We start from the raw sequence: 27,908 nt of genomic DNA, 5'->3' as shown, positions 1-27,908 counted from the left end.
GAGAAAAAAAAGAGCTCCACATGCAATTAAGTGGCCGTCAGGACGGATCGGAACAAGGGCCATTCAAAAGGTAACCCAGCCGGGGAGCTGGCGCTTTCATCCCGCGCTCCTCTTAATAGAAGATAATGGAGAACGATTTGAGGTGGGGGGAAGGATAGGCAAACTCTGAGCTTTTCTATTAAAACACGGCTTGGGGTCCTTTTTTCTCTCCCCCTGTTCTACTTCACACATAAAGGCGAAGGGGGGTCTGGTGCTTTGGACCAGAATTCTGTTTGATCAATCCTGCTGTATACGTCTACTTTGGACATGCAACTTAAAACCTCAAGACTGTTTTTAAAGATTCTTGCAAGTGAATAAACAGAGTTCAAGCATGCATTTGTGCCCACTTCTTGACTGACTGACTCCATACACTAGGTGGCGGTATACATTTTAAACCGTAACTTGCTTTTCATCGGTAATATCTGAGAGCATCAAATTATTTTATTTCAACTTTTAGACAGTACGGAATAGAGATGGACAAAAAAATTTACATAGTTTTTTCGTTTTGTTACAATTGCATCCAATCAGCACCTTGACTGAGATTCACCTAGCCTAATTTATTTACCTGGTTAGCTCAGTTAGCGAGATGTTAGTTCAAGCTCCCTTGATGTGAACACCATTTCGCACCCAGACTGAGCAAAAGTACGAGGGGGGGCACCCATGAAGGTTTCCTTTTGATAGTTAAACGAACTGCCGCAGGGAAACTGAGCCGAGAGCCGAGTTTTCAGCCAAGTTTTGGGATCGGCGGTATTTATGCATGGCATGCTTAGCAGACTTGCCTTTCCACATCTCATGTTTGCTCTTCTGGCACCGAAACAATAAATGTGCACGGACGTTAGGCTGCGTGGCCCTTTCGAATAAATCATATGATTGAACAGATCATACACCTCACCCAGGAGTTGGAGAGGAGCTTCGGAACGCAGGTGCCAGAAAGCCTTTTCGTAGACGCGGCGAGCTAATAGAATTACAAATGGTGCGATTGCAAACGTCGAGGAAAAGCCTCGCAAGTTCATACCGCTTGTGGTGGAAAGAAGGGCCAAACTCAAAGGCGCAAATTATAGGCTCCGTCTCCGTCTTTCTCGCCCCGTCGTTCCCTTTTTTCTCTTTTTGACTCGCTCTCTTTATTTTTCTTGTTTCCCCCACTTTCTAGGTCTTTGTTTGTACACGTGAGGATAAAGAAACAGGTCGAAAATCATACTCATTTTAACGACCACCATCTCTGCCGCCATGCGTATTAGTAGTAGTAATAGTAATAGTAGCTTGGACTTGTGACAGATCAGCTCTGGGACGGCGGTTCTCCCAGTCCAGGTCTTTCTCTCACAATTTCCCACGACTCCTGTCTGCACACGTTCTACATTCTGGGAGTGCAATGTTACGCAGAAGCTCCACGGCTGGAGGCTGCTGACAGACTTTTCACCCCTCCTCACCCAGGGCGCTGAGTGGAATTCCTGAAAGCTCCGCAATGCCCCAGAGAATTTTGTAGGGTGGTAGTGGTGTGCGTGTGGGTGTTTTTCACTTTTCAATGCTGTTGAGCCGTAATGTGTTAGGTCAACATGTATGGAAAAAGTGGGCTGATGGTTCCGCTCCAAAAAACGCCACTAATGCGTTTCACTGCATCGGAGACCACTTTAGCGCTGGGACACTCTCTTTAAAGGAAGGTATAGCTTCTCGTTTATGACACACAGACTTTATGTAATTTGTCGTCGGATGAAATCACCACGGTTTAAAAGTGGAACCAGGTGGAAAGTTTAAATCGTAGTTCTAAGCGTAATGAAGTTAGGTCAATAAACAGAGTAAAGTACAGGGACTACAGGCAGCAAAATTATAGCGGGTTTCTCCGTTTTTAACCACGTTCTATTATACGTTTTTCGCCGAAGACTCGCTGGCAGACTCCAGTGGTCAGACCTGGTGTCTGTCTTGTATATATTTGCCGTTTTAAGCCCAATTCAATTACGCCAACCTCATTACAGTAGCACTCGTAGTCCGTTTTCCTTTCATAAATATTTGGTTTTGGCGTTATTATTCCAAACTTCACTGCAATCATTCAATCAAGTCAAAAAGCTCCCAAAGTCTCGATAACGTTAACCGCTTAGACAAGCGTGATGTGTTAACACAGCCTTACAATTTCTGAACAAGTGGCCTGGGAGGCATGTTCATTAATCATTAATGGGTCTGCACGGGTCATTATGTGTGTAAACCTCCTCGGCGGAGTCGTCGTGCCCAGCCACGGGCGTGAGTAATGAGCCTGTGAGGCACGACAAAGTTCTGGAGATGTAAATGACTAGATTTTTAGTTCCACCTAAAGTATTGTGCCTTTTTTTTTTTTTTTTGCAGAGCGTGTCTGAAGTTTTTCCCATGTTACTTGAACCATTATGAAATATAAGGATTATTGAAGTGGCAACGTTGCTTTAGCTCAAACTCCAACCTTCAACTGAAAGCCCAGACAGTCATGGTTTATTTATGAAGAACAATTACGCGGGTGGAAACTGCTGTTTGATATCATCATCTTTGCGGCACGTCAAAGTCTCGTTGGACGCTTTTGACCCCAAAAAAAGACACCACAATGTGTAAAAAGTCTTCATTCGCCAGCGGTAGCGGGTAACTTTCAGAGCTGCGCAAGGAAACTAAAGTAGTGGTGGAATATTTGATGAGATTAGATGTTACTTTACATTGACATCTGGACCGAAATGTCATGTTTATGCTCAACTGTCTATATTTTCCTCAATGATTTATCTGTCGCGCACCGAGTTGAAACCGTTCGTCGGGTAAAATCTCTTTCGAGGGGAAAATATTCGGGACAGGAAAACTGTGTATTTATTATTATAACTTTTTATCCACAAACTGCCCCATAAATGATTTGTACTCTGCCTGTTATTCTGTAATTTGTCATACGCTTTTGATCAAAGGCCTTAAATCTTTTGACCAAGACCCTCTGCTGGTTTCATTGATTTTCCCTGCTTTATTCTTTCAGGATCTGTTTTTCTTATGCTTTTTGTTTTTTTTTTTATTAACTTAGTGCTTATAAAAGGAGAGCTCAGAAAGCTTGAGCAGGAGCAATTTGAGCTTGAAAAGAACAAACCCAAGAGGAACATCCAGTAGCTTTTACAAGATGGTTGCCAGACTTTAACTATTCTTTTTTTTCTTTGTTTTAATCCTACCTGGCAACCTGTTAAAGTGCATATTATACAGATGGGTAAGTCGCTGAGAAATGCAGGAGAAGGCTGGTAATTCTGCTCGACCCGGTACACTGCTTTACAGGTGGCCTGGACTCTAAGACCTCCTTGAGGGGTGTTAATCACTTTGAAGACCTAGTTTGTATTTGTATTTTGTAACATTGTGTGCATTTACGATGCAAGTATACATTTTCATCTACTCACCTAAATGCTTTATGTCCATCCAGATGATTAACACGCGATCACATGACGCTATAATGCCCCCGGTATAAATGCTATTGCCAACACCTGATGCATTAATCATTAATCGTTTATTTTTTCTAGAACATTACTTTCTTAAACATTACTTAGCGGACCCCCTGCAGTACCACAGAGGACCCCCTAGGGGTCACGGACCCATGCTTTAAGTAGAATATCTTTCCAAAGGCCTTTTAGTTTCCATGAAGAGAAATCGTAATAATAAAGCATACACGCATTGTAGAAAAAATTTGCTTCCAGTGCTGTGGCAACAGTTTGGAGAAGATCCACAAATGGTTGTGATGATAAGGTGCCTAGATCATTTTGACCATCTAATATAAACTTTCTTTCGGCTTCTCCCGTTAGGGGTCGCCACAGCGGATCCTCCGCACGTTTGATTTGGCACATGTTTTACGCTGGATGCCCTTCCTAACGCAACCCTCCCCAATTTATCCGGGCTTGGGACCGGCACTGAGAGTGGCTGGGGATGGTTATTTTGACCATCTAATATGCAATGCAAAAAAAAAAAAGTGAAAAGTGCTGAAAAGTACCACATATCTTGTACCAGTGTGGAACCGTTGCTGTGCTGCTCTGTGTCAGCTTGTGGAAATTCTGGCAATCGGGACCTCTTTTCTGTGGTTAATAATGAATTATGGAATAGCATCAAACTCTCCAAGGTCACATTTTCCCTCTCTTCCCAGCCTGGGCTCTCAGACATGAAGACTAGCATAGACGACAAGGCTTATCGTGAGGATTAGCATGGGGTTTTGCCTGGGTTTGAGTGTGTAAGCGCTCTGTGACTCGTGGCTCCCGTACTGTCACATGGATACCAGGTGTTAGTTTCTGCTGCATAGATCATGGAGAGACACATTCATCCCCTGGTGCTCCTCAAGTTGAATGTGAACGAATGCTGTGCTGTTATTTGGTGGGTTGCACCGATCCTTTACTAGTACTTTATCAATTCAAATCATTCCTCAGATGAAGTTTATAATTTTAATACTTTGGTAGGTTCCAGGTGCCTTGATGTGATTACTGGACTTTTAAAATGTCCAACATTATCAGCAGCGCGTCTCATTCTAAGCCTTGAAACCGGAGGAGCTTTTTGTGTGTTTTTTTAATAATTTTCCTCTTAGCAAATTCCTCTAGACACACACTCCATTCCCAGCAGACCACCTGGTGCCATAGTAAGCAACGCTTTGAAGTCTCAGAGTTGGATTAATTTAATCACATATTTACTAGCATTTTATAATTAATGAAAGGCCCCCTGCCAGGACAGTCTACTGTTTCAATCAGGGATTAGTTTTAGGCCCGTTCTCATTGATTCCTTTCGAATATTACTCTGTGCCATTCCTCTAAACCGAATATCAGTGTGTTAAAATTGCTGACTGTAGAAAAATCTGAGCTTGTTGTTCTCTAGGCCCCCACGCTGCTCAGCGGAACCAGTAAACGCTAACAGTTTTAAGCTAAATATAGTCAGTTTTCTATGATTTTTGGACGTGTTGTCTAGATCAGCCCTTCAAGCTTAAATATAATGCAAAAGACTTTAAGAAAAGAGTCTTTCCTGGAATTTGATTAATGCTTCAAGCAGCTGGGTCAGAAGCCACAGCAAGTTGAGAATTTGCTCTCTAGATATCAAGATTTCTACACCCAAGTGCTACAGATCATATATTCTTAAGGTCACTCTAAGCTTAGCATTCTGGCCTTTATTTAGTTTTGTAAAAAAAAAAAAATGGCTCACTTACCTTATGCAAGTAAGAGAAAATGCTGGTGTTCTATCTTTCCAGCATGTGGAAAATGACTGACTGGGGCTCTCTCTGCAGAGGTGTGTGGTATGTCATTAGTGAAAGCCAGTGTGTCTGCTGTCTGTGTGTGTATGGCATTCTCTCCATAGTGATTAAGTCAAATGACCCAGCAAATCAAGAACAAAGTAAAACCACTTCAGTGGGGGCGGCACATTCCTCCTCTCACCACGCAATCAGCGCTTAAGCCCACCAGCAAAAAAAAAAAGAACGCTCACAGAGCTCTGCTTTAGAAAACTGGTACATTTCAACACTCTATACGTCAGGTATCTAGATTGGAACCTTTCAAGGCTAGTGTGGTTTATAGGCCTTTTTCTTTGCTGGTTTAGATTGTGTTTGCACAGTAGAGTGGTCACAGAACCATCCTAAATTTGGACTGATTTCTTGCCCTTACTCTACAGTTTTTAATGGCTTTAACATTGTTTTCTCGTTCGCGTTTTTCAGATCAGCCATAGCGACCCAGGGCCGAGTGTGTGGACAGAGCACTCGTTGACTGAGGCTCTGTGTGCTTGCGGTGGGTTCTGGCCACAGGCCTGCTCGGCACAGTGGGATTTCACACACTGCGCTGCTCAGTGTGCACGTTCGCCACCACATCTTGGCCCATCGCGAAAATGTTTGCGAAACACAACTCTAGCCGTACTCCTGTTCTGCGGCTCGGCGGCCACCGCCACTCTGGTGGGAATAATCAGCATACAGATGCATGCATGCATGCAGCCCTTTATACTCCTCTAAACACACACTCGCTTTTATATACACCTTCATTCCCCAGAAGACCGAGTCAGCACTTTCACTTGCTTGAATTTTTCAGTTCACTTGCTTTGACATTCTTTTCTACCTGTTCTTGTTTTAAAGTGGGATGCAAAATGCATAGTTAAGCAAGTTTGATTTTGCTGTTTTCTTGGCAGTTTATGAATTGCCGTCTTTCGGGCTGCCCGCCATTGACGTTATCTTGACGGTTCCAAAGTTCTTGACCCTGCTGTTCCTCGGGATTGATGTTATCTTCTTCGAGCTTCAAGAACTTCTCAATGAACTATGACGATGAGTTCAAGCTCCTTTCTATCTATAATTCAGACTTTGTCAAAAGGTAATAAAAGGTGATTTTGATGTTAGCTGGTGGACGGCTACATCCAGATGTGTGGAAAGTGCGAGTTGCTTGGACGTGGCAGGATGAAACGATGCGGTTTGGTGCTGATTCTGCAAGTGATCCTGATGCTAGTTGGCTAGTTTTGCCATGGACCGCCAGTGCACAAAAAAAAGGAAACGTGTTGCACAAAAGGATTTTGATGGATGAAGTAAAACCCCAGATTCTGAATTGGTTGCATCAGTGTGTTGGTGCAAGCCAAAGGGAATAAAAGGGCCTGTTGTACAAGTACACTAAGTAGGTGGTGAAAGAGGGATTTTCCTTACGGTAAATAGGGGAACTCGGAGCTTTTACATTTACATGTACTTTCAGAGTAATCCCATTATATCTGAATCATTCCAGTTTCGTTGCATTGCGAGACCCTGTTTATTCTAAAAGGTGCGCAAGAAACCGCGCCAGTGTGAACGAATGTGGCTCGGATTATGAACATAGTGAGCGGGTTGTTTTCTGGCTCATTCCGTGATGATTGAGGATTTGCTTTTTTTATTTAAACGCGTAGATTTTTCAGAAGCTAACGAGGTTTTGGATATTGACATTGTCTCACTTGTTTCGTCCTTTCAGACTTCTATTGGACATTTTCTGGCTCAAGTTTATAAGCTCCAGCCCCAGAACTTTCTTAGAAGGCACAATTATGAGGCATTCATCATTTCAGAAGGCAAGGTGGGGTCTGTCTGGGGCAAGGAAAAACTTTTATTTTTTTTTCTCTCATTCTCTCACGCAAATGCAATTTATCTCAACTGATTCTTGAAGTCGGTTTCATGGTGTTGAGGGAGCACCACCTCAGATTTGTCATTTTGCCCTTTTATTTTTTGGGTAAGCCAGAAATAATAGTCCTCCTTGGAGGAAAAAAAAAAAGTGTTCCCCATCAGGACACTCCTTGTATTCTCATCCTCCGTTGTATTACTCAGTGAACCCAGCAATGCATTACATACTCGAGACCCAGGGGACTGTGGGTTGGACCGGTTTGCCTACATTGTAGCTGCATCATCATTTCGGGCTGCGCCTGCCAAAACACTCTTTGCTATTGTCTCGTAAATCTGCATGTCCAAAAACACAGCTGCATTGCTAAGCAGAAGCCTTCATTACTCGGTCTACCATTGTTTACACAAAGAAGGACGGCAAAAAAAAGGAGGGGATCTTGCCTAATGATGGAAGTAAAGATTGTGGACAGCGGTGAAGGACTCTTGGGCTGTCTTTTCAATAATCTGAAAATTACCCCCATTTTGACCGGGGGCTCTTTTTGGCAGCTGTGCATCAGGCTGAAAGCTGACATAGTGGCCTTTTTGTTTTCTTTCTTTGAACCTTCAAGGCCCTAACCCCCCCTTCTCTTTATCCCCAATATTTTTCCCTGAGCTTTGCTCTGATTAATACAGAAGAGGTGAATTTACTGGGTCATTTGATCTAATCCCTAGAAAACAATAACTGCAGCTCTTTTTGCTGCTCAGCTGTGGTCTAGAAGAAAAAAAGCCCATGAAGCAGATTCCCTACTTTGCAAGACTGTCTTGTTGTGGTTGTTTTAAATGAATAGTACTAATCAGTTTGTTTGTAAATGTCTTAAATACACTCTGAAACTGCACTTGATTGAGACTCCTCAATGTACTCGTCCATTTTGCATTTGTGTCCATCGTTCAGAACAGCACAGTCCAACAGATTCCTGACTGGCATATATTTATTACAGCCTTTGGAGTGCGTGTCTACTCCCTAAACCCTCTCCCCAGGCAAACACAGCCGCCCGGCTTCGTCTCAAACATCCACCAATCTGTGTAGACGCTCTCCTGGAGCAGCGGCTTGTCCGAGAACAAAATAGCACTTGTTTGTTGGTCTACTTTAAAGCTCTGGCAACCGGTTGCACTTGTACCTTATACTGCAGCACGACCGCTTGCACAACGGTTTCTCGTGAGCCAGTGCAGGCTGCCAGTTTTTCAGCAGGAGGTTTCATCAATAAACATGAACGTTAAAATAGCAGCATGCCAGGCCTGAGCTATTTTGGCCAGGCTGGAACGGTGAAAGGCCAGCGGCAGTGGTCTGCTACTTTGTTTCTTTCTGCTCACGGGCGCCTGCACTCTCCCGAACGCTTCCGCGGCTGGCCAAAGCACTTTTCTTAAGTGGCAGGATAAGCACGGGACTCGTATCGGTACATGTCTATGAGGAGCCTCGGACTATCACCAGGCTATTTTTGAGTAATGGGGTAATTAAAAGCCAAGCCGTAATTCCTGACCTTCCGAAGCTGAAAATAGAAGTGCTATTTGTTTTTGCAAAGCATTTTCTAAAATTGCAGTTCTCCGCTTTAATTTATGAGCGAATTGCAGAGTACTGGTGTGGTATTTCTGCAAATTGGCAGGAGGTTATGTAGGTGCTAAATCATAGGTTGAACATAAAACACATTTGGCAACACGTTGCACTTGACGTTTTCAGTGTAGGTGTACTAAGATGATTTCTTTTTTTTTTTTTGAAAAGCAACGTTAAGAGTGGACAAAGTACACAATGTACTTGAGTTAATGTAAAGATCCACTCTGAAAAATATTATTTAAACTTTCACTTGAGTTAAAGTACAAAAGAATTTGTCTTTTAATGTACTTAAGCACTGATTTGATATCTATTCAAATTATCATGAGCCCAAAACTACTATAAAAAAATCGCGGAAATTAGGTCACGGGTGTTGTGGCGAGTTTGAGTCAGGAGTTTCTTTCATCATTTATTCCTTAATGTTGTGCTTGCGAACATTTTGCCAAGCAATACAAGTTAAAAACAGAGCACGCGCTCGACCCTGATTGGTTGCTTGCCGCATTTTTGACTAGTTAAGGTTTTTATCCTCATAAATAAAGGAACGACTGATTTCGCTAAATGTAGTTGAGTAAAAATTTAAATATCTGACTTTGAAATGTAGTAAAGTTCAAGTCTCCTGAAATGGTAATACTTCAGTGAAGTACTTTAAATTAAAGTTGGTCTGTGAATTCTGACAGTTCCGCAGGAGCCAAATCTAGCGAGTAGGTTGGGTGCGGAAGTGAGATCGCGTGGGTTGTTCTCCGACCATCGTCATGCACAAGTTGCCGAACGGTTTCGACATTTTCGGAGGCTAAGCTCGTCGAATGTCTTTACCGATTTCTCGTCGACTTCCAGTGATATTTTTCCGATCGTGAAGAAGCGCGTGTGACGAGTCGTCAAACATCTCTGTGGCAGTTTTGCCCAGTTTCATGCAAAATTTCACGTTTGCGCTTTGTTCTAACTTTCTGTCCGTGATGAAATCGCAGATGTGTTAACGCACATGTTCAGAATTAGTCTCTGGATAAGTGCGTCTGCCAAACGCTGTAAATAAAAAATGGAATCCCAGGAATTCTGGGTGCATTTTCCTTTATCTTTTCTCTCAAATTCTTCCTCATATCATCGCTTCAGCACTGTTTTCTCAGCCCTGGATTTCAGTAAATTCCATGTCAAATGTGCTGGACAGAACAAATTGCCCTAGATGTAGGCATGTGTGTCAAATCCACTGTCTGAACCCTGCTACCCGTCCACCAGGGGTTTGTCCAAATATCTCCAGTGTTTGCACAGCACTGCTGCGAGAGGACTTGGCTTGTTGGCCCTCACGCTGCCTGTCACAAACCCTCGCTGTCTTTTCAGCAGCCGTGATTCACTACTCAAGCGCGTTTTAATTCTACGTGACGGTGTGCTTTTTTTTTTTTTTTTTTTTTTTTTTTGTCAAATGCAATCCCTGATTTGTTAAATAACAAAAAAGGGATCTCTTGCACACTTTTCCTATTTCTTAATGACCATATGTGAAGATTGGATCATTCATCAAAATGAACTAATCTTTTTGAGTCATTTTCCCGTGTGACGCACTGCACAGCATATATGCGATTTACATGATAAAAGAACAAGAGACTAAATTAATCAATTGTATTTCTGCACGTAACCTCCGGAAATTTTGAGATGCTTTGCTCAATCGTATCCTGTAGAAAATGAACAAGTCACTCTTTAAAACGACTCGCCCTTCTGAGTCACATTAAAGACTCGTTCATACCGAACGACTCCTAGGAAAGTGTTCTTTATTGGAAAGATTTGTGTACAGTGACCGTGAAGGCTCAGGTGCACATTTGTTTCTGTCCTATTTGTTTCAGCTCATTGATTCCAGACAGTGATCAGCCTTCGAGCGGACTAGCACCCTGGAGATCCGCGCAGTAATGAATGAAATTTCATGGTCAAGTGTAAGCATCAGTCATGTGCACTCTTTTCTCATCTTGGTCTAATTAGGTTAGAATGGATTCAAAGCTTTCCAGTTAGTTTGAAAGCATATCCTGACGCATGTGTAACACCGTTTCCCGAGGCGCTAAAAACACCCAGCGCGGTGAAATGTGGCCGATGGGACTGCGTTTTTCATCTTCAGTGATGCATAGCGTTACCCCCCCTGCCTACACACACACACACACACGTCCACCCACCCACAGTAGAGAGGTTAATGTAGCGGAACCTCCGCCTCCGTGTCAACCCTCTCCTCCGCTCTCCTGGGACCCTCATTCCCCACCAGCCATCCTGCAGGGGTCATCACAAGCAGATCATGATTGACACCTCCGCGGTAAATCCTGATTGGCTTCATGCCGCCGTCCCCGGCCAGTGGGAAAGCTTCTGTGAATGGATCTCAGTGGGGCAGACGGGGCGAGAAAGAAAGAAAGAAAGAGAGAAGCTCAGAGAGAATACTCGTTCGTCAACACGCACAGGAAGCCAGCGTGCTGCCCTCAGGTCTCTCCGGTTTTTAGTTGCGTGTGTGCAAGGGCAGAAAATTGGTGAGAGCAGGATAAGGACTTTTTGCAGGTAGGATTTAAAAAATTATATCAAGTTTTGACTTGTGTACCCGCTAACAGCCAGTAGTTTGGAGTCGGATCGTCTCGATGAAAGATGATGTCGCAGCTAATACTCGCAAACGCATCGTGGAACCCATTTATCATGATCTTATGCTGAAAACTTGAAGCGGTGAATTCGATGCGACAGATGTTCCTGTAAAATCGCTGCTGCTTTTGGTTCGCGGATCCCGACTATAACGAGATGACATTAAGTTTAAGAGCCTCTGTAAATGATTTATCAGGTGTGAGCGCGTTTAAATATTTAGCCACATATCTGGAACAGTCATTTAGGGATTTTTTTCGGTCTCAGCCTTTAAGGCTTATTCCATTTCTCTCAGCCAAAGTACCATTTGCCTTTGACCACAATTTTCCACAAGTTTTTATACACATTAAATGCACATATGTTATGACACGCCGTTTCTTCTTTTCTTCTTTTTCTTTCTTTTAGGTTTGCTTGTAAAAAGATCCAGATTGCTGCAACAGTGTCATCCCGTCCCTGTTTTCCATCATGAAGCCTGCGTGCCTGGCATGGATGTTGGCCTTTGCCCTGGCCGCTCCGCTGTCCTGCTCGGCCTCCACCACACGGAGTCAGAGCCTGCGGGGCCGAGTGCAGCGTGACCGACGCAACATACGCCCCAACATCATCCTCATCATGACCGACGACCAAGACGTAGAGCTGGGTGAGCGCATTTCCTCTAGGAAGTTTGATAAAAAGTTTAAAAAATGTTTTTTTTGCAGTTAAAAGGGACAGATTTCTTTACAGTAAATGAAGTGATCCCCTGTTGATCAGTGTATAATGTAGGGCTGCAGCTATCGATTATTTAAATAAAAGTGTTCTGCCGATCGCTCCATCGATTAACCGAGTAATCGGCAGGAGATCTTCCACTCCATATAATATATTCTGACTGTTACCACAAACTAGGAGACCCACAATTGTATTTGGGTTCAAATGGGACAAATGTTTTTGGGTTCTCCAACATTGAATTTTCCATTTACTTGTCCAACGAAACCCAAACCTGTTCCTTTATGATGATGCCCCTGTGCACAAAGCCCAGCTCTATGAAATATGGTTTACATGGGTTGGAGTGGAAAATCTCCTCCTATAGAGCTCCAACCCTATTGAACACCTTTGGGATGAATTGGAATGCTGACTGCACCCCAGGCCTCCTCACCTCACCTACATCAGCACCAGACTTTACTAAAGACCTTGTAGCTGAATGAACACACATCCTCACAACACAATGCAAAATCTATTTTATTTCATGTTCAAAAAGCACAACAGAAATCGGAATAATTTTTTAAAGATTTTGTGAAGAATTTTGGGGGTTACAGGTTGAACAATGGACATTTAGGAAAACCTGATGTTCATGAGGCAGTTCATTAATGAAAGTTGGAGTTTATCTTGAAATCTTGTTAAAACCCCCAAGTTGAACTGCTTTTGATTTACCTGCTTCTCTTGGGAAGTGCTCCTTATTGCCACGGCAATGCTTATACTACTTCCATGCTAATTCATTCAGTTTGTGTGCATGTAAACCGAGATTTCACACACAGTGTCGAGTTTAGCCAGAAGATAAACAGTTTCCCTGAAAATTGGCAAAAGCGTACTGATCCCGAGCCATGAAACTCCACAGTTATGACTCAAAGTCGGAAGATTAATCTAAAATACAATTATAGAGAGCTATGTTTTACCGCTTTGTCCTTTAACAACTAAACACACTCGTGTTTCTTTGAGTTCTTCATTACTAACCTGAGTCAGCCCGGAAAAACCGCATCGGAGTGTTTTTACCGAGTGTGACTCAGCAGTCGAGCTGTACTCTGGTTTGTGCCAACACATCTACAGTGTGTCAGAGACGATCTGGGAACTGAAATGTTGTCATTTTGACAATATAGCCCTTAGCAAAGCTCGCTCTCGACAGGACCTCTTCCAGGTATTTTCAACCTTCCAACTGGAAACGCGCTTGTGTAAGAACCTGATCACATGGCCAGACAATAAGAGCTGCTTCTTCATCGTCTTCTTCCAGGCTCGTTGCAGGTGATGAACAAAACCCGGCGAATCATGGAGGAAGGCGGCACAGCGTTCACAAATGCCTTCGTGACGACGCCCATGTGCTGCCCGTCTCGTTCCTCCATGCTGACAGGAAAGTACGTTCACAACCACAACACGTACACCAACAATGAGAACTGCTCCTCGCCTTCATGGCAGGCCCAGCACGAGCCTCGCTCTTTCGCTGTCTACCTCAACAACACGGGCTACAGGACAGGTACGAAAAATCCCCTTCATACGCTTCAATTTCGAAAATGCTGACCACGAATACCTAGAGAATCTCTGCCATAATGTGAACAACAATGTGCATAGTTTTTGTAATGCATTTGTATACAATTACTAAGGGTGCAACGGTAAACAAAATTCACGTTTCGGTCCAACTTCAATACAGTACATACAAATAAAATTAAATAAATTAATACATTTTTTTTTATTTTATTGATTAAATTGAGTAATCGATTACATTCGTGCCTATTAAATACAATTAAGTAAAATAGTTAACATTTGTTAAACCCCACTTGGGTAATACACTGTGTGTGTGTATGTGTGTGTGTGTGTGTGTGTGTGTGTGTGTGTGTGTGTGTGTGTGTGTGTGTGCTTTTTACTCTTAATATAAAAATTTTCTAAAGATATGATTTACTTAACTGCTCTACTTATTTCAGCAGACTTTAACAAATGTCTTCATTCCTTCCATCCTTCATTCATTCACTCGCTCGATATGCGGAATTGTCAGGATTTTCTCCTTTTAATGGAAATTCTTCAGGCTGGACATAAAACGCAAAATAATTGATATCGGCAACTTTGGCTATGGCCGGAAACGGTAGCGATTTCACGCATATGCAAAACAACGCACTACAAATCATATTTAGGCATGCTACAAATCCAACCAAAAGCCCTGTACAGAAATGGTTGGGTACGAATACGTGTACCGTTACATCCCTAATAATTAATAAAACATCATCTCTGACCACAGTTTGGATCATTGGTTTATATGAACACATTACCGTTTCTATAGCAACAGCACATTCACGAGCAGTTTGTTATATATTTAAATGTGTTATGATGCGTTATTCCAAAGGTGTAACTTTCTGTCAAATATTAACATGACGTGTATGGAAGGAGTCTCCAGTTTCAGCGTTTTGTAACATATTTAGTAGACAAGAAAGTCTTTCGGGCGCGACTGTACGTCGGTTAATTTCAGAAAATCATTGGGTAGGTAATATGAAGGTATGAGAAGGAATCAAAAGCTGGTTATCAAAGATAAAAGTATATCAATTTGTTTCTAAAGCCGAAGCCTTGTTTCAGGCTGAAAAAAAAACCGTTTTGTTTGAAAAGATTAAATCCCAGTGACGTGTTGGTTAGCATTCATCCCAAAAGACACATTTCACATACACCTCGTACCTTGTGTGCAAAAGGAAAACCTTGGCCATGCACCCAGTGACCCGTCTCTAAGTGAAACCACACCACGAGTGAAATGCAACGTTTAAATCTAGTAATGATGAATGCTAGACTGCAATTAAGTCTCCACGCTGGCTGGCTGCTTGCCCAGCGTTTGGGAGATGAGCAATGAGCTGAAGACTGATGGACAATGTAAGCACACTTAAAAAAAAAAAATAAATAAATAACTCATCATTTATATTGGATCGCAATCAAACGGACGCGTTGTGAAATGGAGCTCTCTATAACCACTGTTTCTGTTGAACCTGTAGGAAGACGGCTGAACCGTTTAATCTAGTAAGTAGCAAAAGCTTGCACAGTAATGATAGTTTTGGTGTTTGACGGCATGCGCCTTCTGGTTTTTCCTCGCAGCTTTCTTCGGGAAGTACCTCAACGAGTACAACGGCAGCTACATTCCTCCTGGGTGGCGCGAGTGGGTGGGGCTCATCAAAAATTCCCGCTTCTATAATTACACGGTCTGTCGGAACGGCTACAAGGAGAAGCACGGCGCGGACTACGCCAAGGTATGTGCTCGACGGTTTCAGTTCGCGGCTACGTCGCAGTCACGTTGCATGGATTCGTAATCCCATCACCCCCGTTTGTTTTTACTTCATGCCCAATTGTATGGTCTGTTCTGGGGCTAATTGCAGGGTTTCATTTGCTCGCAATCCCAGGTTGATCTAAACCCCCTTGGAATCTGATTAAATTAAAGGGAATGTTCTGAGCTGCTGCGGCGTCTCCTGGTTTGTGCGACATCGTCTTATGTGATCAAACGTTCTCCGGCATAATCTCGGCGTGGAAATTGCCCGGGGCACAGATTTACTGTTTTTTGTTTTCGAATCATACACAATAATGTCACCATTTTGATGATAGCGAAGCACATAAGGAGTTGACTTGAGGAATGTTTTCAGAGCGAGCTGTCAGGAACAGATCTCCCCAAACCCATTATTTACCAATGTTTTCCAAACTAGTACAGTTTTCCCTGTGTGGAATTTAAGCTGAGGTTTCTTGGTTTCAGCTTTATAAGCATGTCTGATGGATAAATACATGTTTGGCCTGCTGCTCGGATGGCAACGACTCGCTTGTTTAGTTAGACCAAGGTGCTAAGCTGCAAGGTGGCTGAAGCCGGAGGTTCTGGAGCTCTGGAGAACATTTAGTTGGTTTAGAGGTTCCAGGGAATTTGTATCAGCGTAGATGTCCGTACTTCACGGGGCAGCTGGGATATCGCATCTCTCTGCTTTTTTTTATTTATTAAACAGACTTGCTTTAAAAGTGACCTTTGGACAAACCACGTCAACCACAATTTGTCGAAACACGTTGTTTTTGAGTGAACCTTTTCCTGTCAGATAAGGCTAATTTGCTTGACAAACTCAATTCCAGTAAATTGCTGGCATGCTTTCTGAGATTGATGAGTTAGACCTAGTGTTCACACGCTCCGTAGACGAACCACGCAATATTTATGTCTGGTTCGCATCCTGTCCAGAGATGCATTACTCAAGTCTAATTCATCAAAGAAATCCAAAAGCGAGTCAGAAGGCACAAAGATGTCATCAAAACATAACTCTTAGTGCGAATCGTTTGTGTAAATCAGTTGCTGTAAATCCTGACCCACGGGGATGCTGCAGCTAAACCGAAAACTATACAAATTATTATTTTTTAACACATTTCTGTGGTGAAGTCAGGAAAGGCGTTTAACAGGCGTTTAGGTAACTCCCAGACCAGCAGTTGTTTGTGCTAGCAAGGGCCCATGTGGCTGGAGTACAAGGTCTAAACCTTAGCAAAAGCACACTGGGGTCTCCTCAACCTTTAAAGACCTCATAGACATACCAATTTTAGCCTAAACACTAGGAGAAAAAGACCTCACTGTGGTGAAAAGACCATGCTAGCAGGAAACCTCGACCCCCACCTCACACCACCGACTGTTGGTGTTAACAGCGGTGTCATGTTCAATTATGTGCTGCAGCATCACACTGTGTATCCCCACTGAGCCAACACACTTGGCTTGAAGCTACCAGGTCTTGTTACTGTTCGAAGCAATGCGGTTCATTCATTCAGAAGTTCGACTTCATGTTTATTTATGTACTTTTTTTAAACAGTCGTAATTAGGGTGGAAAGGGGTGGAAACTTTGTCAACTTTCTATGGGAATTTTGGAAATATTAAAAACTTGTGAAAATTGATACTAGTTTACGGGAATTTAAGGGAACTAATTAAAAATTTGGGGAAATTTATATAAACTGTACCATATACGAACATATTTACATTTTGTTTAAGCTGACATGCATGCAAACTAATACAGATTTTTTTTTTAATGAATCTTTCGACTTAATTGTTAGAACAATTTTGTTGCACAAATGCTTACACACAGCACAAGGATGTTTTAAACGTAAATTTGTGTAATATTTATGTAATTTACGTGAACACTCGCCAAGATGGATATTTTTGTGACATTATTTTGTGTGCAGGATCCAAGAAATTATTGTTCTGTAGGGGGTGTGGCCTCAATAACCCTGTAGTAAGTGTGCAGGTAGAAATTCAACGAAATCGCATCAAATCTGGTTGTTTTAACTAAATTATCCTGCAAGATGTTTTTTTTCCCCAACTGCATTTAAGTTCCCTGTTATAGGCCAATCTGCACTCTTGTAAATTCCCAATAATTCCCATGGAAAGTTTCCAGTCTTAAAAGATTGTGAATCTGCAAACCCTAGTCGTAACGGTTACAACTTGCTCCCCGAATAATGTCCACGTTCTAATGTGTATGTCTTTCGCTCCTCCCAGGACTACTTCACCGATCTGATCACCAACGATAGCGTCAACTTCTTTCGCATGTCCAAGCGCATGTACCCGCATCGGCCGGTTATGATGGTGATCAGTCACGCGGCACCCCACGGTCCAGAGGATTCGGCGCCCCAGTTCGCCGAGTTCTTCCCCAATGCCTCGCAGCACATGTGAGTCCAAAGCGTTGTGGGACGACCTGTTACTGAACACCACTGAACCCTGTGTCCTGTCTTCTAAATGCGTGTCCTGTCTCCTGAAATAAGCAGTCTTCCTGGCAAAGGTTTTGTTGAGTCTAGGTATTTTTAATGTTTCGAACATTTTTATGGTAGCAGATTATGTCCAAGACAAAAGCCAGTGTTTATGGGGAACAGTAAAATAAGCTGAATGGGTTTTATTCTCATTTAAAAATCGATGATTTGGAGATAAAAAATTATGAAAGTTTTTTTTTTATTTATGCATGTTATATCGCTCAATTTATTTAAAAGGAGACTTTGAAATAAAATGGACAGACTAGAAGTGAAATGCTGAACTAGCAAATAACTTTACCACTATGAACTTGTGCTGATTTATAACGCATGCATACTTTTGGCACTCGGGTGCAGGACGAGCAGAGAAGATATTTTATATCGCGCCGCTCTAGTGCTAAGCCTGCAATCAGCTTGCGGCTCTATCATCAGAACCGATATACTTTTTTTTTTTTTTTTTTTGGTCTGAGATCTTTTTCTTGCATCTAGAGTCATGGAAGCAGGCCTGCTTAGTCATAGATGCAAGAATCCAAACACTTCTCCTGACCCTATAAGGACAGGATCGTCTATTTACCATTGTTTGCACTGTTTGTTTACCCTACTATTTCACCTTCAACTCTGGCAGGACCGCCTGACCCTGGGCACATCAATCAGTCCATCCATTCACCATGTGCCTTCTGGGGTGTGTGGAATGCATTGTTTCTTTCCCAAGTGCTCTTTCGTGGGGTTATGTTAATATATTTTTAGCATGAGCTCATGATCGGGAATGGATGAAGGGAGGCCCCTAGGTTTGCTGTGACTGGCATATTTTTGTGTTGCTGAGAATTGTGCCAACGGATCGAGGAGGCAGATGGCAGGCAAAGTGAAACACTTAAGAAGAACAAATGTGCTGCCATTCGACCGCTCAAATCCACGATGAGTCAACTCGACTTGACAAGCGTCCGCCGCTATTTAGGTGCAGAATATAAATTATCGTATTATAAATTCGTTCATCAAGAGTTCGGAATGGAAAGAAGCGTGCCAAGCAAAGCTGCTGCTCTCCTTGCGCCAGATACGGCCGAAAAGCTTTGCAAGCATGTGCATATTTCACTGGCTTGGTAACCAGAACACTACCTAATCTGAAATGCCTCGTGGCCCGGGTCCAGCTGGAAAGCAAATACATGGGCTTGTTGATCTCATTAGCAAAATAGTTTTTGAATGAATCGTGTCGTGCACTTTAACATTTATGGCGTCCGTCAGACGCCCTCATCCAGAGAAACTTTCAGCTGAGCAGTTGAGGGTTAAGGGCCTTGCTCAAGGGCCCAACCGTGGCATCTTGGTGGTGCAGAGTCTGGTGTCTTATTTGCTAAGCTACCACCTCCCTACAATAACCCTCAGCATGCTTGCAGCATTCTTCCTATATATGTGAGACTAAACACTCAACCTTTCATTAAGTGGGTTTGCTGTTCGTATACATATGTAAGGTGTCACCTAACAGGCCTTCAGTGTTGGACAAAGTGCATAAACCATGTTCTTGCGTAAAAGTAGAGATACACTCAGTTCACTGTATTACTATGGTAAAAGTGCTCTTTTTAAACTTTCACTTGAGAACAAGTACAAAAGTAGTTGCCTTTAAAAGTACTTAAGTATCCAAAGTACAGCTATAATGTTCCTGTTATCGTTTTTATCACAAGACACTTTGCAACTCAGTTTCTGTGAATAGACTCTGTTACTCTTAGCACAGCAATCTATTAATAGATTAAAATGATTGAGCCCAAAACCTTATTTTGTAACTATTTCGAAAAAATTGCGATTTAGAAAAAAGTGTTGCAACGAGTTCGAGTCAGGAGTTTCTTCCATCATTTATTCCTCTCAAAATGTTCTGCTTGCTGTTGAATTGACGCTGAACTGCATGTTAATGCTAATTAGATAAAACCAAGCGCCAAAACAAGTTCAAAATGGAGCGCGCGCTCGACCCTAATTGGTGGCTTGCTGCGTGATTGACCAATTTTTTATCTGCTCAAATAAAACGGAACGACTGATTTTGCTAAATGTCGTTGAGTTAGAAGTATTTGACTAAAATGTATTGCAGTTAAAGTAAAAGTCTCCCCAAATGGAAATAAAGTACAGATACGTGAAAAAAAGCTGCTTAAGTACAGTAGCAAATTACATTTACTGTGTTACTGTCCACCACCACAGGCCTTGTGACAAATGTATCATTTAAGTGGATCAAAAATGTTCTTTGATTGGTTAAGGGTCCTTTACTGCTTAAACAGACTCCCAAAGGCTATTTAGATAGAAACGTTTCTTGTACAGTATCCTATAAACCAAAGGTCATCAAGGTCCTCCATGGTGGAGGTGCTAAACCTGACCACACAAACAACCCTGTGACTTGTTGAATCCCATTTCTTTTTTCTTTTTTTTATTAAAATGTTTTTGCTCCCCCACTTGTTTGCCCACATTTATTTCCCCACTTGGACTTGGAACTGTTCACAAACCTTACTTTCAGTGCCTGAGCCTGCAGGGCTGTTAATTTTCTTAGCACATGCCAACCCTCAAACAATTTCTCCTTTCCAAGACAGCCAAGGACTCTCTGCTCAACTTGGAGCAGAGATCGATCCCAGAAAAAAAAAAAAAACGCAGGGAGAATGAATCAATTTTTATGAGCAAACCGGTGATGCATTAGTGATGTCTACAATTTACCCACCACACTCACGGTCAGTGTTCACCTGTGAAACGCTGCATTTTAAAACGTTTATATATTCCACGCTTTTTCAGAACGCCAAGTTACAACTACGCTCCTAACATGGACAAGCACTGGATCATGCAGTACACAGGTCCCATGAAGCCCATCCACATGGAGTTCACCAACTTCCTTCAGAGGAAACGGCTGCAGACCCTGATGTCCGTCGACGACTCTGTGGAAAAGGTAATTTTTAAGCATTTTTAATGTGTATTAACGAAAATGCTTGGCAGCAGAGGTGGAAAGAGTAATAAAATGTTCTACTGAAGTAAAAATACCGTTACAACAATGATAGTTTACTTAAGTACACGTTTCTGGTCTAAAAATGTATTTAAAAATTATTTAAAATTATTTATATTCTCTTTTTTACAGTTTGGGAAGGGGGGGATTTTAATATAAATCTCAAACTAGAAATAAAATAAAAAAAACACTACGGTCCATAACGAGCGAGTTTTATAAAAAAAATAAATAAATAAAAAAAAAAATCACCTGTTATAATGTCATTTATGATGATGAGAAGAATCACAATTGCAGAATTCAGACGGTTAATATATAATAAACTCAGTAACGGATATGATTTTGAAAATGTAGTTATGTACAATACTTTAAACAAAACTTAAGTAAAATTACTGATTTTATAAAGTTGAAGTACACAAAAAAAAACGCGTGTGAATGTAAATCCGTTTGGCAGACACACAAAAACAAAAACTGTTTTTATCTTCAGATTTACAACACACTAGTGGACACAGGAGAGCTGGACAACACCTACATTATCTACACGGCAGACCACGGTTACCACATTGGACAATTTGGCCTGGTCAAGGGGAAGTCCATGCCATATGACTTTGATATAAGAGTCCCGTTCTTTGTAAGAGGGCCAAATGTGGAACCTGGAACCAGGTATAGTGAATTTAATCAAATTTTGGACCACATGAAATCTGCAGTTTAGTAAGTTCGCAGCGTTTTTTTAACATCTCGTTCCGGGTTTTCTGCAGGAATAATCAACTTGTTTTAAACATCGATCTGGCGCCTACGATCCTGGACATCGCAGGTCTGGATACTCCTTCCGATATGGACGGCAAGTCAATCATGAAGCTTCTGGAGCAGGAAAAAACGAACAATAGGTATGTGTTGTATAAAGCGTCGAAGCTTCTGCATCGGTGTGGCGCTTGTGCGTCGCTTATGTTAAATCGATTATGCGAATACTTCAGCAATATGTTCAGTTTTAAGAAAAATGTTTTGGAGAGAGGATGTGTATGGCATCGTTTCCACACGAGTTCTCCATATGAATTTGATCAAACTGTTTGGATCCCCCTGCTTTCTTACAGATTCAAACTCAACCGCAAACCTAAGGTCTGGAGAGACACATTCCTTGTGGAGAGAGGGTAAGGAAACTTCTTATCCATTTCTGTTCTCTATTATTTACGCATTGTCATATGGGGAGAATCCTGCAGCTAAAGTTATTGATTTCATACTTGCATGTATTTGATGGAATATTAGGAATGGGATTTATTGGAGTTTGGTAATGGCACTTCCAGGGATGAAATCTGTTTGCCACATTTGACAGACGCTTTACAGTGACTCCGTCACCCAAACCCACAATTCCCTTAGGCAGGAAGTGTATCCCATTACCTTTGGGATGAAAGGTTCTCATTCGATAGCCTTAGATGCCTCATATGTTTCTCAAGGTTCCAGTGGGAAGAATGAGAAACACAGTAGATGCACCCTGGAGTTTCTTCTCACCCCAAGGCAACTCTCTCAGCTGTCAGTCCGGCCTTCATGCTACTATTAGCAGGGCATAAGAATGTGCTCCGGTTCATTTTATTACTTGGTATTTATTGCGCGGTGAGCGGACCCGGCACTGCGAATGTGAAACTCAATGCATGCATAACAAGCGCATGGCGAGAAACTCTCGATCCCCCGTGGTTCATCTTTGTCCGCTTGCGGCTCGCGGAGCAACAACAGAGCGTGCCGCCGATCAGAGGCGACTGGCTCTCGTGACTAAATGGCCACTGTGCATAAAATCAGGGCTGTGGTGCTTTTTTGCAAGCTGCCCATGACAGTCGTCAGGTTAATGATTCGTGGGATTAGTATTTTAACCACTTTATTTAATCCGACGTAACGAAACGCCGGTCCGATCCGCCTGAGCTCAGTTTACAGCTGCGGTCTCTGGCCAGATGGTCGGTTTATTGTTTGGTTTTATTTTTGTTTTGGTTTTTGCGTCGCTATGTAAAATGACCTGGAGCACGATCGGGCCAGGAGTAAATGCAGCACCTAAGTGCTGAGAGACAGATTTATTTAGTGTCAAGAGACCAGAGGGTTTTTTTTTTCGGGCTCTGACTTTGGAGGAAAGGCTATATGGTTGGGCCTAACATCGAGAGGAGAGAGAGCTTTACTTGGCACGATTAACCGAGACTGACCCGGGCACGGTGACCAGGCTTTTCTGGTGCCCAAAACCTCAGCGTAGCGGCCAGATCAAGCCTGCAGCCGAGTTCACAAAGTCCTTCCTGTCGTTCCAGCAAAATCTTGCGCAAGAAAGAAGAGACCACGAGCAGCGTGAGCACGGGGCAGACCAACAGCCTGCCCAAGTACAAGAAGGTCAAGGAGGCGTGCCAGCAAGCCGAGTTTCAGACGCCGTGTGAACAGCCAGGACAGGTAATGCATTTTGGTTTTGTGTTTTTTCATTTGCAGTCCATCAAAACAGCAGCATTACATTCATTTAAAAGGTAACAAAGTGTGTTCCTGTCACTTGACCTGCCACTGTATTGAAACCCAAGCTGCCGTTTAACAGCCGTTGAAGTATAATTAGAAATCGGTGTGGTTAGAAAGAGAAATCTAATTCCCTCGTAGTTCCCCTTTCATCAGTTCCCTATTAAGCAGCAGGCAGCACGCCTGCTCCGCTAACCCCTCAGCAGCATGGTGGCAAATTGCAGCCGAAACAATACAAATTGTAACAATTTTAGGTAGCCATTAAACACAAGCCTGGATTTCCAGAGCCGGTGTTAATGCAAACCAGATATGCTTTTATAGCTCAGCTATGTGTTCCCTCTTACACCCAGTCTGGGAATTTGATTTTCTCCAAAGAGGTTCACACACACACACACACACACACACACACACACACACACACACACACACACACACACACACACACACGCACACTGGCAGGTGTAGGTGTTCCAGTTAAGAATACGTGGAAAAGTACCTGGGGATCTCTCTCTCTCTCTCTCTCTCTCTCTCTCTCTCTCTCTCTCTCTCTCTCTCTCTCTCTCTCTCTCTCTCTTTTCACACTTGTGAACATCAACAGTTTACACTTTGATAACATTAGAAAATAAAATGCCTGCTTGGTTAAATAATATTTAAAATGATGTTGTAAAAAAATTAAATAGAAAAAAGCAAATTAATGTATTTAATTAATTTTGTTACATTGATTCAATTGAGTGATTGATTAAATTGGCAGAAATTCGAATTAATTGGCAGTCATTTGTCAGACCCCATTTGGGTAATATAGATATGTGTGTGTGTGTGTGTGTGTGTGTGTGTGTGTGTGTGTGTGTGTGTGCTTTTACATTCAATATTTACATTTTGAAAGATATGTTCTGCTTAACTGTTCTACTTATTTCAGCATACTTTCCATCCTTCATTCGTTCACCCCTTCGATATGCAGAATCGTCAGGGTTTTCTCCTTTTATGAGAAATTCCTAAAGATGGACATAAAACGCAAATAAATCCATATTGCCGGAAAATACGGAAGTAACCAAATCTGAGCTTTACAACGCATTACAAACCGTATTTCGAGGCACTACAAACCGTATTTCCGGTACGGGGTGAGAATTCAGTGACACTGTGCCAACTCTAGTTTCTTTTTTATACCCTTGGCATTGGTTATGCTTTTTCAATTTCAATAAACTAAACTAAAACCTACAGTCCACCACTTAATGTTTGTGAGGGAACTTAGATTTAAACTTTGTTCCACATGTAAAAAGAATTACCAAAACGGTTTGGTACAAAAATGTGTTCCTCAAAATGTTGTGGTATTTTTTGGGGGGTAGATAATTCGCTTGATATCATTTTACTATACTTTTTCCATAGTTATGGTCTGAGTGAAGCAGGTAGACAAAACCTCCGGCCCTGAGATTGAGTGTGAGATTGTAGACAGCTTTTCTCCTGCTCCTCGTCTCGGAGTTTGCTAGGAATGTGACCCGAGTCAGAGCTAAAAGCTCGCTAAAAAGCAGCAGCAGTAATGCAAGACTTCACCTGATGACTGCTGTCCTCTTCCACTTCCTGTGGTGAAGTCAATGAGGGCTGTGTGTGTGTGTCCGTGTGCACTTGAGCATGATTTTTTTTTTTTTAAAGAGCGAGCTTGTTTGTGTAAGCTTCTTCTGCTGTGCTTGTGTATGGTGTGAGAGTTTCTTTCAGTTGGTGTGATTTGGATGCCTGGTTAGTTTGTGCAAATTTGCATTTCTCTGTCATCCTGGAGACTCTGCGAGAGAGTCTGCGAGATCTTTGCTCAGTCCGCCACGCAGGACTGTTTGTCTAACTCCTGCTTGGAACCAGATCGCGTGAATGTGTGCGTGCAAATCCGAGCGAACGCATAAATAAAGCCTGCATAGTCAAGGTGTTTGGGGGTGTAAGAAGCAAGGATTTTCATTCAGCAGGTTTACTGCCATACAGAGAGAAATCCCTGAGCCACTGTTTCTGTCTGTCCGTCTAATCGCATGAGCAGGAAATCTGAGCGCGGCCGTGCCTTTTGTTTGAACATGGTTTCCCACAGCTGGGAGCAAACGTGAACTGTGAGAGAATCCGTGTGTGTGTGTGTGTGTGTTCACCAACTGACACCACCAAATTTGAGATTAGGACCACATTAGCCTCTGGTCTTTTCCTTATGGGAAAGATTTAAAGCGAGGGGCCCCACACTTTTGCACGTTATCCAGATTACTTTTTTGAACCCCCCCTCAAAAAAAGAGTACATTAACCTCGGCTCGTGACACGCACCTTTAACGCTCATTAAAAAGGCCATTGCGTTCAAAGAAATGATTGGTTAATGCCAAGGGTTACGTTCGTTATGTAGCCGTAATATCAGATTTTGTTCATTGAATCAAATTTGTCTGAGATCTTGATTCATTTGTTATTTCATAACAGGAGGTGTAACTCAAAGGTTTATATTAATGCACTCATTTAAAGGGGGCATAACACACTGTTTCTCATCTAATCTCATGCTAATCTTGAGTCCCTATAAAGTGGTACTGCATCCTTCATATCTCCAAAGAGATATGAAAAAGAATCGTACAGTTTTTTCCGAAACCCCGTAACCCAAAAGGAGCGCATTTTAGATTTTTCTTTACTTAAATGATATTAATAAAAAAAATTCCCACCATCTACAAACTAGGAAGAATAGACATTAATTTATAATGTTTGCCTTTTTTTTTCTTCCCTTTTTTCTCCCCAAACTCTTCTTGTCTTGTATTTATGTACATCATGCTTACTTGCTCTCCTTAGTGCCTTTAAAGGCAGATTGGTATCAGATTAGTTTAGAGTTCATGTTCAGAGGTTTAAATTGGGCTTGTGTTTCAGTAGTAGTCTGGTGGTGACTTCCTGCCTTCATGTACCGACTGCATTGCTGTTGTGTTTGAACAGAAATGGCATTGCATAGTCGATGTTACTGGGAAGTGGCGCCTACAGAAGTGTAAGGGAATCCTGAAGACCACGTCCAGGAAGAGGACACGCAGCCTGAGACTGCGCTCCTACAGCGGCCGGGGGAAAGAGTGCCACTGTGAAGACCGAGCGTATAAACCTGCAAAGAGTGAACGCCGAGCGCACAGACACCTCTCGCAGAGCAGCAGACCACGTAAGTACAACATAATACAACATTTAGACCACATTAATTATGCTATTTTTTCAATTAGGAGCTTGAATTTTACTATACAGCTGTAAGACTATAAGATTCGTATGTGCTTTTCCAAATTTAAACCCCATTTTCTTTTATAATTAACCTCCATTCTTCTGGAAAGATGTTCCATTAAATTTTGCAGTGCGTTTATGGAGATTCGTGTTTATTAGTAACATCAGGTACTGATGTAGGTGAGGTGTGGAAGCCTGAGGTGCAGTCAGCATTTCGGTTCATCCTAGAGGTCTTGAATAGGGTCGGGGTCAGAGCTGTATAGCAGGAGATCTTCCACTCGAACCCTTGTAATGCATATCGTCACGAAGCTGGCTTTGTGCACATTCGTGCTGGAACAGGTTCGGGGTCTCATAGCTCAAATGAAGGTAACATTCCATGCTTATGCATCTGAAGACATCCTGTATAATTGGGTGCCTCCAGCTTTGTGGTAACAGTTTGGGGAAGAACCACATATGGCTGGAAAAGTCAGGTGTCTTATTACTTTTGTCTATTAAGTGTATGTACAGCAGTTCGAAATGCGATGTTTTGGAGCCATCTACTGGCCAATGACCAAAATATTCTAACGTTAAAAGTTGTTGCTCAGTACAGTCCATTAGCCTGGAATCTAACTAAGTCTAAATGATAGCAGTTTATAAATAAACTGGTATTAACGAATAATAACAGAATGTACAACAAAACACTGTTTAATGAACCTGTTGTTTTTTTATTGAAATGGCATTGTTAAGCGAATGTGATGTGATTCTGATATTTCTAAGTTGAATAAAAAACAGATTTGTCTTTGCATGAGGTGGATTTGCTTTGTTAAATATTAATATAAACTACATCTTTTTTTTTTCTTGATTCTGTTCAAGTTTATTAAATCCAAAATGTGACATGATATTTTATGCATCACTTCCACTTAATTCCTAGTACCCTTTTTTACGTCTTATTGATGCACCAGGTTACAGGCCACGCTTCGTCCACACCCGGCACGCACGTTCACTTTCCGTGGAGTTCGAGGGCGAGATTTATGCCGTGGACCTGCAGGAAGGCGACGACAAGCTGGCTGCAGAACCTCGGCCAATCAACAAGCGGGATTACGAACCCGAATCCTCCATCGAACCCGATTTTAACCTGGAGTCAGACGACGCTTCAGAGGAGATGCTGGCCGATGATACCAACGCTGTCGGCTATCCCAATTCACTCAAAGTTACGCACAAGTAAGAAGAAAACCCAGTATGCCTTTTTAACCTTGTTTTAATTCGATTTATTTTTAGTCAATTAAAAAATATTACTAACATCTCCTATTACTCTATTCGCATCTTTCCAGACCTACATACTTAAAACAAGCAAAACGGTCTGGTAATAAAACTCCAGCTATGAAATGAGAACCAGGTTACAGGCTTGTTTAAAGCTCTTTAATAAAACCTGCATTTGGTTTATTGTAATAAGAAAAAAGTGATTCATTTGCATATATTTCCAAGATATTTGCATAATTATGATACCTGCATTCTTAAAATCGACTTAAATCTTAAACGTCTTCACTCTGAACCAGCAATTTAACATCCTGTGATGAGAA

At 42.1% G+C, this 27,908-nt stretch overlaps 1 protein-coding gene across 10 annotated transcripts in view; it reads left to right on the top strand.

Annotated features, from left to right (window-relative positions):
- The window catches only part of sulf1 (sulfatase 1), an 87,737-nt gene that overhangs the window by 49,744 nt on the left and 10,085 nt on the right, over nucleotides 1–27,908 (top strand). For 8 of the 10 annotated variants that reach the window (XM_046833799.1, XM_046833795.1, XM_046833793.1 and 5 more), the window contains 11 exons: nucleotides 11,673–11,904; nucleotides 13,246–13,485; nucleotides 15,078–15,229; nucleotides 17,482–17,651; nucleotides 20,484–20,634; nucleotides 21,173–21,348; nucleotides 21,444–21,572; nucleotides 21,777–21,833; nucleotides 22,968–23,103; nucleotides 26,086–26,296; nucleotides 27,291–27,549. In XM_046833799.1, coding sequence (XP_046689755.1) covers nucleotides 11,733–11,904; nucleotides 13,246–13,485; nucleotides 15,078–15,229; nucleotides 17,482–17,651; nucleotides 20,484–20,634; nucleotides 21,173–21,348; nucleotides 21,444–21,572; nucleotides 21,777–21,833; nucleotides 22,968–23,103; nucleotides 26,086–26,296; nucleotides 27,291–27,549 — 1,853 coding nt within the window. In that variant the 5' untranslated portion in view covers nucleotides 11,673–11,732. Of the gene's footprint in view, nucleotides 1–10,504; nucleotides 10,592–11,672; nucleotides 11,905–13,245; nucleotides 13,486–15,077; nucleotides 15,230–17,481; nucleotides 17,652–20,483; nucleotides 20,635–21,172; nucleotides 21,349–21,443; nucleotides 21,573–21,776; nucleotides 21,834–22,967; nucleotides 23,104–26,085; nucleotides 26,297–27,290; nucleotides 27,550–27,908 lie in introns of all 10 variants that reach the window. The other 2 variants (XM_046833798.1, XM_046833797.1) reach the window with 1 other exon arrangement.

Source organism: Silurus meridionalis, chromosome 21, assembly GCF_014805685.1.
Source record: "Silurus meridionalis isolate SWU-2019-XX chromosome 21, ASM1480568v1, whole genome shotgun sequence".
NCBI classification, from domain to species: Eukaryota; Metazoa; Chordata; class Actinopteri; order Siluriformes; family Siluridae; genus Silurus; species Silurus meridionalis.
Note: the sequence above shows the minus strand (reverse complement) of the source record. Positions and strands in the feature narration are given on the sequence as shown.